General features: G+C 37.3%; 2 protein-coding genes across 4 annotated transcripts; both read right to left on the bottom strand.

Moving 5' to 3' along the window:
• Positions 1–2,641: 2,641 nt before the first annotated feature.
• LOC121801885 (glycerophosphodiester phosphodiesterase GDPDL4-like) lies at positions 2,642–7,298 on the bottom strand. The gene is made up of 9 exons (XM_042201338.1): positions 6,980–7,298; positions 6,114–6,407; positions 5,586–5,701; positions 4,997–5,498; positions 4,826–4,864; positions 4,425–4,709; positions 4,030–4,169; positions 3,324–3,807; positions 2,642–3,063 (listed from the first exon to the last, which is right to left on the bottom strand). The coding sequence occupies exons 1-9, from the start codon at positions 7,080–7,082 to the stop codon at positions 2,765–2,767; spliced, it is 2,262 nt and encodes a 753-aa protein (XP_042057272.1). The 5' UTR covers positions 7,083–7,298; the 3' UTR covers positions 2,642–2,764.
• Positions 7,299–8,685: 1,387 nt separating this feature from the next.
• Positions 8,686–12,835, bottom strand: LOC121802962 (formin-like protein 18). 3 transcript variants are annotated; one of them, XM_042202659.1, is made up of 6 exons: positions 12,252–12,833; positions 10,727–10,838; positions 10,482–10,653; positions 10,204–10,385; positions 9,452–9,592; positions 8,686–8,956 (listed from the first exon to the last, which is right to left on the bottom strand). In XM_042202659.1, exons 1-5 carry the CDS (start codon positions 12,677–12,679, stop codon positions 9,455–9,457), a joined length of 1,032 nt encoding a protein of 343 aa, XP_042058593.1. In that variant the 5' UTR covers positions 12,680–12,833; the 3' UTR covers positions 8,686–8,956; positions 9,452–9,454. The 3 variants fall into 3 exon arrangements, 2 of the variants coding, with proteins under 2 accessions (XP_042058593.1, XP_042058594.1); XR_006050881.1 differs by lacking the exon at positions 8,686–8,956 and adding an exon at positions 9,698–9,867 and having other exon boundaries at positions 9,463–9,592; positions 12,252–12,835; XM_042202660.1 differs by lacking the exons at positions 8,686–8,956; positions 9,452–9,592 and adding an exon at positions 9,599–9,867 and having other exon boundaries at positions 12,252–12,835.

The following is a 12,835-nucleotide window of genomic DNA, read 5'->3' as shown; positions in this document are numbered from 1 at the left end:
AGATGTATGTATAAAACACTAAAAAGAAAGAAGAGAAAAGAAAAAAGGAAACATAAACAAAGGAGAAAAAAAGAAAGAAGAAAAGAAGATAAAATACTAAAAAGAAAGAAGAAAATGAAAAAAAAAGAAAGAAGAAAATGAAGAAAAAAGAAAGAAGAAGAAACTAAAAAAGAAAAAAAGAAATAAGAACGGAAAAAAAATCACATCTTTGGTACTCCTATTTAATTGAAATTTCCAAAAATATCCTCCATAAAAAAATCACATGTTTGGTACCTAGGGTTATTTTTGTCACGGGGTACCAAAAACGATATAAAATAAAGATCATGTACCATTTATGTGCGAAAGTGAAAGATCAGATACCATTTGTGTAGTTCACTCAAAAAAAAATTCGAACGGTCATAATCGACGCCAACTTGCTGGGAGGGGGGAGAGCAGTCACGCCAAGCTCCAGATCGCGCCACGTGGCTCAGGTGTGTCGGACTGCTAGATCGGGCGTGGCCTCCGCAGCAGGCCGCCCTCTGGGATGAACCACATGCAACAGTGACCCGTCCCACCTAGACGGGCCAGCCCTCCCGATCAGGCATTGTTGCGGATGCCTTTAGACCATGTTTATCAGCAACCAATCAGCCCAACCCAACTAACCACTTTTTCAATATTGAATTAATTTCTATCTCCTTTACAACATCTTCCACATTTTCAATATTCATCCAAACTATACCTTTTTTGATGATTTATCAATGACCCTTCAACCACACCATTATATATTTATTTTTATACAAAGTACATTTTTTATAATAATATTAAATATTTTATTATAGCATAATAAATTAAAAAAAAATTATATCAAATAAAAAAGATTGTTATATAAGGAGAAAAGAGAGACTTTTCTTGTGTGCAAAACTATAGCAATTGTGATCTCTATTTATAGAGGATGAAAAGTTATGATTTTGGTATGATCTTTATAATATTTTTAAATGACACAATTTTATTGATTAATAAAAGAAAAAGTGATGAAGACCAAGAGGTTAGTGGCTGCCGTGAATGAGATCTAGGTTGAAGTGAGAGAGAGATTCCCACTTGATTTTTTTTTAGATTAATGAAATGACATGGAGGTCGACTTCCATAACCGATAAATATAGTCTTAGAGCATTTCCAATGGGAGAGGTAAATGGAGAGGTAAAGTGTTATAATTATCATATTTGCCTTTTTTTATGAAAAATCATTCTCTAAGGAAAATGTATTTAAGAAGATATTATACCTTTTTTTTCATTTTAAAGAGGTATCTTTACTTCTCCATTAATGAAAAGCTAAAATCTTACAACTATTATATTTGTCTTCTTCTTATGAAAAATCATTCTCTTAGTGAAAGATATTGAAAAAGGGGAATATTATATATTTTTAAATTTTGGAATGTTTTTGCACTATTTTTTTTTATTTTAGAAAATTATCTAACTTTCTATATACTTCTTTTCTTTGAAGTTTGTTACTTTTTGGAAGAATAGATGATATGCCTTTTATACGCCTTCGCTCCTTGGGATGCTCTTAGCTTTTTAAATATCATTTTTTTTAAAATTTAGTAGTAGAAAAAATATAGTACTCCACTTATGATGGTAGGATAGAATATTTATTTATAAATGTACTATCACGTAGACTTGACGTGAAGCGCACTAACACTGTGCTCGAATATTGCACGGCACCAAGGTAGAGGTATTTGAGAATTTTTGTTTGGGAAGATGGTAGAGTATTTAACTAAGCATATTGATCAACTCCTCCAACTTTGTCATATTTTATTTTGTTTAAAGTCAACGAAGATGGCTAGGTCAATGAACTCATTTCTTCTGCGTTATACGACCTTCCTTGTTCATGTTTATTTTATGTTACGTAACTTCTAGTCGATTCATAACATAATTTTATTATGTGGGTAGATGGGCCACTAGCTTAGCCCAGTTACATATTTTATTATCTTGCCAAATCAATCAACCCAAGACCAATCATCACATAAGAACGTTGTCATACTACCCACGTAGGCAATGATCGCCGCCTTACGTCGAGGCGACGATCAGTGCTTCTCTCTCCTTCTTCCCATTTCCCGATTTTCGCCTCTCCTCTTTCAACATGGCACTCCATTATCCATTGGCAAGGTCGAATGACACTTCTTATAAATGAGTGCGCGATATGAAGACGATGACAAGTCGGGGTGGGGCAAGGGTAGACCCCATAGGAATCAATTGTTACATTTCACACGCATCTACATCGATGTATCAGAAGACCCTATCCTCAGCAACAACAAAATGTTAAGGATGCTTTGGAATGAGTTACTGAGAAGTACAACACGAGCAGTCAGAGAGGAACACCCACTGCGTGATTACGACATGCTACGAAAACACTGGTCCTGGGTATAGAAGGATGTGACCCACTTTCCAACATCATGGTCAACACCCAAAAGGTGTGGCCTAAATGCCATAGTATTTATAATGTCATGCATTTCTTATTAAAAAATAAAAAAATATATAATAATTATTATTTTTATTTTTATTATTGTAAATGTATGAGGAGGGGTATATAGATTGCAAGAATTGTGGCTTTGACACAGGCAGGGGGAATGATCAAATTGAAACATAAAACAAGAATCCCTCCAAAATAACCACAAGAAAATAATCCCTCCATCTCAAAATATTAAAATCTAAACTCGTATTGTCAGCAGTGTTACACAAATAATATAAACATTAAGAAATGGTTGGAAAAATATTTATAACTATCTACATTAGCACAACACAGAAGCTGCAAGAAGAAGAGCAATGGCACAGAGCATGGTGCTTACCGCAAGCGTAGGCTGCCCCCCTTTTGGTGGAACCGGACCTGGCGCAGTCGAACCATCGCCAGCACTTGTGATCGGGAGCCTAGTCAGAGGTAGAGGAGGTTCGACCACACTGTCAGCTGTAAGTACGGGGTTTGGAGCCTCTGCCGGAGGCAAATCTTGCTTTGCCATGATCGCAATAAGACTGCCGGGCATCACCGGAGACATGTACAATGGCATGTTTTTATACGCCAAACACCGATTTCCTGTAGACCAACATTTGAGTGGGAAAATTTACTCAAAATAACCCAAACTATTGGCCTACTTTCTAAAATTTTACTCCCTTGTTCAATTGTTCATGACCTATAACCAACTATTTGGAAGAGTTGAAATATGGTGTAATACTACTTTCTTCATCTCAAGTTACTTGAGTCGTTTCCATTAGAGTGATTTTAAATAATGTTTCCTAGTTGAGAGAGTAAGCACAATAGAGACTACATTTATAAGAATGTAGAAGATGACTCACTTTTGTATTTTGCAGCGGTGGCAGGGAAGTCCGTTATGACACCGTTGATCCCGTAATAAGAGACATGCGAGTTAATCTCCACATATGGATCGGAGAAGAAGTCCCATGGTTGAGACACGAACTCATTCAGGAAAAACTGCACGTAGACGGAGAGATTGTAGGCTTGAAGCTTTGGAACGACGATTGTGTCGTGAGTGACAAAGGCATCATCAGTGGGAAAGACAGATTTCTTGGAGACGACCACAGAGCTCGCAAACTTCTTTATCTCTAGAATCGTTGAGTTCAAGATATCACGCACATCCTCATCAACCAGGTAAACAAGCTCGTATTTACTGCGACTCTTAAACTTAGACAGCACGGCACTGTCACTGGATCTTATCATCACCTTCTTGCCTGTATGATTATTAAAACCCGCCTTGCTTAGAGTATCCAAAACCACGTCGGTCACACCTAAACCTTGTTTCTCAGCCAGATATGCAGCGTTCTGCAAGGCAAGAACAAGAAACATAAACCACCTTATGGAAACACATTTTACATACATGATGATGGACTAGTTCATCACTTGCTAGTTGCAATTCACCACAATGCTTGGTTCAAAGTTAACAAAACGAGAAAGATTTTATTTGAACCGCCCACTCTTTTTGCGTATATGTATATATGTCATGTATTTGACATAGTGTGACATGAATAATATGACATAACACACCTCAATGCTGATTATGACGCCACTGACAGAGGATGTATTTGCAAATGCCAGAAAATCAGACAACTGCATTAATTTCCCATCATTTTTGGCTTTTGGATTTCGAAACATTGAGAATCTTGAATATGGATTGGAGATAGCAGCTGCAATGATTCAAAAATAGCACGTTAAAGCGAATTCCCTACATCTTGAACAGTCAAATAATCAATATGCAACGGAAACGCTGTTACTCAAGGAAGAAGATGATATGAAGGAAATAAAAGGTTTAATCAACTTTTAGGACTTAGGAGGGAGATGTCTCGTGGTTAAGCGTTAGCTCCACCTTGCGAAAATGTTATGTTATATGCATTCTGTAAGCATCAACTTGAAATCTCAAAGAAAATGAGGAAGTAACTTACGCCGCAAGCTCTGAATTTCACTCCATGTCAGATTATAGGCGAAAATTCCCTTTTCTATGCTAAGGTCTGGATTATCTGTTGCCCTGCCAATGTAATCTGATTGAGCCGCAGTTGTTCTATCCCTGAGGTTGATGGATCCCAAGCAAAACAGTATTCCATCATTTGTGATTTGAACGGGGCAATCGAGTATATCTACACCATCCGATACAGCTTTCTGATATGCCCTATCAGTACAACCAGGAAAGTCTCCACTCGCCCCCTCGTTTGAGATAACCAAAACATTTGCTGCATTATGAGATAAAAATAGATTATACAACTCAAACTTTGAAACATCATAGTCCAAACAGGTGAAACTAAAAAGAAAATTTTCCAACTATGTTTGCACATAAATTGTTGCTTACCTTTCACATTGTCATTTTTGCTCATGTGGGCATAGCAATCTGCAAGCAAATAGAAGAGTCGTCAGCATGAATATATTTAGCCAGATGCCGGTTATGACATACTGAAATGGGAAAAATAGAATAAAAAGCTTAATGTACATTTTCCTAGGAGTTACTAAAGAGCCTACTTACCTACACTTGCTGATGCAGTAATCGGAAAGTCAGAGAGCACGCCATCAACAGAAAATTTGGAATTGTCGATGAATGAGAGATACTCGGACACAGGATCGTAGCTGTAGTTATAAGGTAAAATAGCATCATTTGCAAAATTAGACGCAAAAACTTGTAGACCCGCAGCATGAGCATCAAGAACAATAGTAGTGGAATCCTGTAAATACAAGCTGTTGTCTACTGGCAATATGTAGGATTTCGGAATAACAATTCCTGCAGCAAAAGTTTTAATAAATGTAAGATTTGCCAAAAGTACGCCATATGTTTGGTTCGTTGTAGGCTCAACTTCATCAGGACCCAGTAACAGGAACACAAGCTTAGTCGGGCCTCTTCTGAATCTCGATGCAACACTCTTCAAGAAGCCCACCTCTGGTGATGAAATATAACTAACAATGGTCCTTTTAGATACAGAAATAATGAAGCTCCGCATACTCTGATTATGCTGGCTAAAGAATGCATCATGCTGCAAAATGATAAGAACGACAAAATGGCTCATCAGGAATAACAAAATAATAATAGCTTCGGAAATTCAACAAGAATGTGTTCTTACTGGTACACTTAACCACAATCCAGGTGGTCGTATCTGTGTAACCATGTCTTCAATAGTAAGAATTTGATTTGGAGAACTGTCAAAATTGGGAGCCCGGGAATATATCCTTTGTTTCACTGATTCAAGTAGAAAACGAGTCAGTAGCCACAGTTTTGAAGGCCATAACCAAACTTTATAATGATCGCACAATGGCATCAGGATATCATATTTTACCAATAAGTGATGCATAGAAAGGGCATACGATGAGAACCAACCAACATCTTTGATGTCAAAGATTAAGTGGACCCCTTTGGGTTGGCTCTAAATTTAGGGTCTCCAACTAAGATGTGTGGTTAAAATATTAAAGTTTCAACATTTTTTCGGGTTTATCCATAAAAAACTTCCTTTTTTATGGATGAAATTGGTAAGTAAGGTATTCAGATGGCAACTAATAGGGCAAGATGCAGTTCTGGATGCAAAATCCACATCAAAATTGAAACAGATGGAAAATGTACAGCATTAGTTCAGATAAGAGATGATCTAACTCACTATTGATGCGTTCAAGATCCTTAAGGTTGAAATCAAGAGAGAACCATCCTGGAGTGGAGACACCGTTGAGAACATAGGTGTTACGTCTCTTTGGATACACAAGATCAATGTCGGAAGCATTTTCGAGCCTGACATCTGGAAAGCAAATCCCAATTCCATCCTTTGTGAGTTGAACATCACACCACAGAACCAAATCTTGCAACCCAGTCTGCACTGCCGCAAAATATGCATTCAAACTAGAGTCCGGAAATATTCCGGAAAATCCACCTCTTGCTACAACCAAAGGCGCCTTCCCTGCAGTAGCAACTCATTCAACATTTCTGAATGAACATGTAGATATAATAATAGTATGATACAAAAAAAAACTCAACAAAATTGTGGAAAACCAGAAATCAACTTACAAATATAACTTCATAAAAAATCTTTAGAATTAGCAAAAATTTAAGATCCCTACAACTTCAGTTTCAAAATGCTCTTTTTCCCAAGGGGGGCAAAAAAATCGGAAGCATAAAAGTCTAATTTTACTATATTAGCACCACATTTCCTTCATTTGACAATTCTCCTACGCCCAAAAGGGAAGCATAAAAGTGTGTATTGTAGACATTTCTAATCGACAAAAATAGCATTTCATAGTAATTAAATGACAAAACTCCATTTTCAGAAAATAGAAACATACATAAGCTATATCAACATCTCCCCAAAAAAAGCATGTTCAGAAGAATCAACTGACAGCAAACCAATACTACGATATTTCTATTTGTATACAACATTTTAAAATAGTAAAAATCAGAAACTTTTAAGTTAAATTAACAAAAAGAGAAAGACAAGAAGCAAAAGTGAAGGCAAGAAAAAGAAGTGTTTTTTACCGCTAAGCGTCTGCCATTTAGTGGGGAAGTCAGCAGATCCAAGCGAGCAGAAGAGGAGGAACTGGAAACACAAAAGGCTAAGCATCCACATTGTCGGCGGCATCTGTAGCTCAAATGAGCTGCTTCTCTATTTCAGGAGCTCTCTTGGAAAAAGTGAAGGTCAGAAAATAACAATTTTTCTCTCACTTTGTAGTTTGTACTGTCTTCGATTGATTACGAGTGACGGAAGTGTAGAGTAGAGAGATACTTATGAGTTTCTTGAATTTTGCTTATTTTAGCTTGCACGCTCTGCAGCCTTGTCTTTTTGCTTAGATTCGACCTGTATTCTATTTAGTTCATTAATTTCTGTGATTACTTAATAATCATATTGATAACCGGAAATTGAGATTTAATTAAATCATCTAAGTTTCAAATTTTCTATTTTTTTTAAAAAAAAAAGAAGAAGAGAAATTGCGGAGGAGCATCTTTTATTTCTGCGCGTTACAGCACTTTCTCCATTATGATTCTAATAATGAAAAAGTGGCGACATTGCCAATCTCTACCTACCATTTGTAGTGGAGGATTTGCACAAATATTACCCCCATCCGTCAGGTCATTAAGATTCTATTTTATTACTCCTATTTTAGTATATCAGTATATCTTGTCTGATTTATTTTTATATCAATAGGTACAGATTACAGATTTTATTAACTGATTTTCATTATACAATTGTTAAATTAGTAACTTTACTAATTATTTTGCCCACATTTCTTCATCTTATTTAAAAATTCATGCTAGTTTTAAATGGGATACTCCTTAATAACTAATAAGAGACAAAAGAGATTATACTATGCGCATTGCATTTGGCACCCGTCCCGTATAATGGAGAACAACATAGATGAACAAAATAATCAAAAACTGAATATTCAATCCGAATCAAATCAAAATTTAAAATGACTATCGGAAGCAAACAAATACTTGTAGTATCGACACCTTGCAACTTCCCTTAAATATGTAGTAGTAGTAGTAGTGTATGACTATATACATTTTGTAAATGCACGTTTTTTGTTACGCGTTTCTTAAAAGCATGTTCCAATTACACATTTGTAGTGTAGTATAACACTAGTTCCGTTAGAATACGCATTTCCGAAATATATATATTCCGAATTTGTAAATAGGAGGAGTAAGATGCCCATTTAACAAGAAAAAAAGTCATCTCATCACACCATTTCTCACAATTCCACTATTAAAAATCGATATAGCAAATAAGATGCCCATTTAACAAGAAAGCTATCGTATTCGTTATTAATGAATGACTTCAATCAAAATAATTTTCATATGTACAAAATAATCCATTCTCCATGCTTATGCTACACTTAGAATGAATGCAATTGTTTCATTACTATGGTTTTTAAAAATGGAACTAAGCTTTTATATATTAAAATTATATTTTGTTCACAGTTGATAAAACAAAATTATTTTACAAAATCCCAACCGTAATGAATAAATAAAATCGTACATATTTTATTACGCTTAAAAACATTTCCCTTTATAATTATATGCTTTTATACCCTAATCATATAAAATGAATCCAGCGAATTTAAGAGAATTATCATAACATAACATTCCTTTTTCTGAGAAGCACATGTAGCACCGTAGATTTGGAAGTTAGTAAAAGGAGGATGATAAAGAATGAAACCTAGACACCTCTCTTCACGCTTGGAAGGTTCAGTGCTTGACCTACCATATCCATATCCATATCCATATCCATATCACAATATATGTTTATAAAATGTGCAAAGACATGGAACTCCACCATATATGGTGACCAGATGAGTTGAAATTGTATTCATTATTTACCAACGTCGCTCCACAATCATAAGCCTAACCGAATCGAAAAACACAACCCATACAACCTTCTTTACAGGAAGAACCGCATTCGGAGTAGTAGCGCCAGAATACAGTAGTATGTTAGGATTAACATCATCTATCTGCAATCTACAAGAAGACATAATGGGATCATCAGGCATCAACTTTAAGAGCTTGTAACATTCATATTTGAATCATTTTAGTAGCGCAACTGCAACTTTGTAAATATGGGGGAGGGGGGAATAGCACAAAATATCTGGAAAACGAAAGTAGGCGTGGCTTAAACCGGGAAGCAAAAAAGAAAAAGGGAAAGTTTAGAAAGAAGACTCCTTTTTTGTAGTCAGCTAGTTTAGATATGATGAGAAAAGCTGGACTAGAAGTGTGGTCATATAATCGAAGTGCACAAGAAAAAGTAGAGGAACAAATGAGAATTCAGAAGATGGAAAGGAAAGACTGTAGAAAATTCGTGCATAACGTGTAAACATGGAATGTTAAGGACACATTAAAAGAGGCATTTGATTACAATTCCAAAAAGATAGCAGAAAGTTCTGTTCCGATATCTTTAATGATATAAAAATTATGGAGTATGGAGTATAATTTTTATAGTAACAATGGTAGACATACCAGTCAGATCTCTTTGTCATGATTTCTTGAACAGTGCTGTTGTGCCAACATCTCTGGTACCTCCAATGCTGAGAAGCTTTCACAGCCCAGAAGCTCATGTAATTTTTCATCACACAAGATTGCCGTTGAGTTCAAGGGATCCTAGAGCAGCAAAACAGAGAAAGGCACTTCAGGTGGTAAAAAGGAGAACATTTTCTGTGAACGGAATAACAAAAAGGAAAAATAAATGGGAAGAAGAGCTATAACCGATGCAAGGGACTACGGATGCAAGGGACTTCAATTCAATATAGCAAGATTCTGCAATTAACTAGGAGGATCTGATTAAAATAATCACAGAACAAATAGAAAACCACCAGAGCTATAACCGATGCAAGGGACTACGGATGCAAGGGACTTCAATTCAATATAGCAAGATTCTGCAATTAACTAGGAGGATCTGATTAAAATAATCACAGAACAAATAGAAAACCACCAGAGTACCAGAAGATTACTTCTTGTTCCAGCTGACATATCACATTGGATTTCTCCATCTAAAACTCATTTCAAACAGCATTCACTCTGAAGCGAGGGAAATGCCAAGACACGGATAAATTTGAATAGAGTTAGATGTTTAATTTAATTTGCTCCCTCCCAAGATGCAAGCACGAGCCAAAATCTACTCAATGTACATTAAAGGCTAAGTTTCTTATGAGGGGGAGAAATGGCTCTTTGTAATCGAGGAGAGAAATATAACCATTAAGTCAGTGACAAACCTCAAGTTGGTGAGCCTTTATATACTCCCAGATTTGCCTCAACACTTCAGCTTGTGACATCTCCCTCTCCTCAGTTCCAAAGAACCTGGCAAGTGCTTCAGATATTACCACAATTGGAACTGGATCATCAGTTCCTGATCCCACATCAGCCTTCTGTTTTTTAGCATCTTTGGCTATATGTTCTGCAAGAATGAGATGCGTTTTACAAATTTACTATAGCTGGAACAGAAACTATCAGAAAGAACACAGGAGGCATATTCACAATCAGATATCCATACTTGTAGGCTCAATCGCAGTTATATGTTTAGCTAGCAGTTTATTCATCTTGAACATGTCAGTACAGTCAGTCTCAAATACCAAGCGGAGCTCATCGTTGCAAATTATCTTCCTTTTATTGTTTGGGTCTTGAAGATTATGTTTCCTGATGTAAACCCACAACTGTTTCACAATCTGCACAGAATTCTTGTTTCAGGAGGAGTATATTTTTGGAAGATATTAGCAACAAGAACACAGGTTCGTATACCTCAGTTCTCGGCAAGGATGGCTGGCCTACAATGGCTTGAAGCAGTGGAGAAACATTGCATAGTTTGTTCAGACCACCTGGGCCACCTCTTCTTTTTTTCCCTGTCGACGCACTGCATCAAAGTGGAAGAATATGGAGAGTGTTAAGCCAAATGATGAGAGTTGTTAGTGGAGCATTCGCAATTTAAACCTATAAGTTACAACCTCTACTTCCAAGCTTAAGGGTATGATTGAAAATACTAGTGACATTCAATCAGATGATGAACGTCTACTATATAATCATCCCCAAGTTTTTTCATTAATGATAGCATCGATGGATTCCTTTCATGGAAAATATTATATTTGCGGATATTTTTGTTCCTGTGTGGCTATGCCTATGTTTTAGTATCAAATAGTCAAACACTACTCCCTCCGTCCACTAATATAAGGTCATGTTTGATCGGGCACGGGTTTTTAAGAAATGTAGAGGAAAATGAATAGAAAGAGTTAGTTGAATGTGAGTCCATTACCAAAAGTAGTAAAAAAGCATATGGGACAATTATTGGTGGACATACGAAAATGACAAAATGAGACGTTTATTGGTGGACGGAGGTAGTATAATAATTATGATTTAGTAGCATTTATCCAGCATCAACAAAATAACGGCAAAATTCTTCTTTGCGCGACATATGGAAATTAGCTTTCCAAATTGGGAAGCTATTTATAAAAGTCAGGATTTTTAAGAAACGAATAAACCCTAACGCGTCACATTAATTGGAGACACATAAGGGTTATGGTCTCTTAGGTGGATTTGCAGGCGAACTGTTTCCTTTTATTGAAGCAGCGAACGATTTGCAGGCGAATTGTTTCCTCTTAGCGATGGATTTGCAGCAACACGTCGAGGTTTTGACGGCCAAAATAGCTGCGAAATGCCGGAGGGAGGGTGGTCCTCAAGATCCGGGTGAAGGATAATGATGTTTGTGCAGAGAAACGCCGGTGCAAAAGGACGAGGGTGCCGAACTGGCCATGACGCCTATCTTCCTCCCGTAGGTGGACGCATAAGTCTTATTCATCTCCAATTAAGAATTTAAAAAATAAGCTTCTCAATTTGGGAAGCTTATTTCCATGATAACCCAAAAGAAGAATTTCGACCAAAATATCAGATGGGAAAATGTATAGCCGCAACACAAACAGAGATTCAGAAAAAATGACCATGCCTTCAGTTCAGTCCAGTTCAGTAAACAGTGAACCCCACTAAATGCTTGACTGTCTCGGATTACAAAGAAAAATTGATTTTATGTGCTAAATTGATGCTGATTCTACATGCAAGAGAATATCCACACAAAAAAAAACAAAAAAGAATAATTATAGATTCTAAAGCGTTCAGCAAAAGAGAGACGAAGCACACACTCTAAGATAGAGATGAAATAAAAGGAGAAAACAATGATCTCTTTGGTTGGTGAGGAAATGAAGAAAACTTTTCCGAAAGGCAGCCCAAATTTCCACACCAACCAAACAACCATCTTCGCAGAATTTTGGAAACGCACCTCTCTTTAGCAGGGACATCTGCAGTGGCAGTGGTGGGGGCGTTTATCGCCGCCGAGGACGGAGATGGCAGCGGCGGAGGGGGGCGGAAGGTGTAACCCTGAGAGGGTTGATAAACAGCGAAATTCGGCGTTAAATGCGCGGCGGGAGCGGGAGGGGGAGGGGGAGGGAAATTAGGGTTTTGATGCTGGTGGTGATAGTGGGGCATGAAATTGAGAGGGTGAGACTGGAGCATGCGGTGAATCTGGGTGCGAATGAAGTCGATTTTGTGAAACAAATTGACGCCGAGTTTGGATTCAAGCTGCTCGACGACGCCGCTTAAGGTGTTGAAGGAGTTGGTGTCGCGGATGAGAGAGTCCAGCGCCTGTGCGATTTGATTATCCGTGACCGCCATTCCAGCCGGCGGCGCTGCTGGCCCTTTTTCAGTCATAAAATTGCCAATTTTGCTTGTCGCTGCTGCAGTAGCAGAAGTCACTCTCTATACATATATTTGTGTGACCTCTCTCTCTCTCTCTCTCTCTCTCTCTCTCTCTCTCTCTCTCCCACTTCACGCAGGAAACATTTCTCCTTCCTCACCACTCTATGC

Source organism: Salvia splendens, chromosome 5, assembly GCF_004379255.2.
Source record: "Salvia splendens isolate huo1 chromosome 5, SspV2, whole genome shotgun sequence".
NCBI lineage: Eukaryota > Viridiplantae > Streptophyta > Magnoliopsida > Lamiales > Lamiaceae > Salvia > Salvia splendens.
Note: the sequence above shows the minus strand (reverse complement) of the source record. Positions and strands in the feature narration are given on the sequence as shown.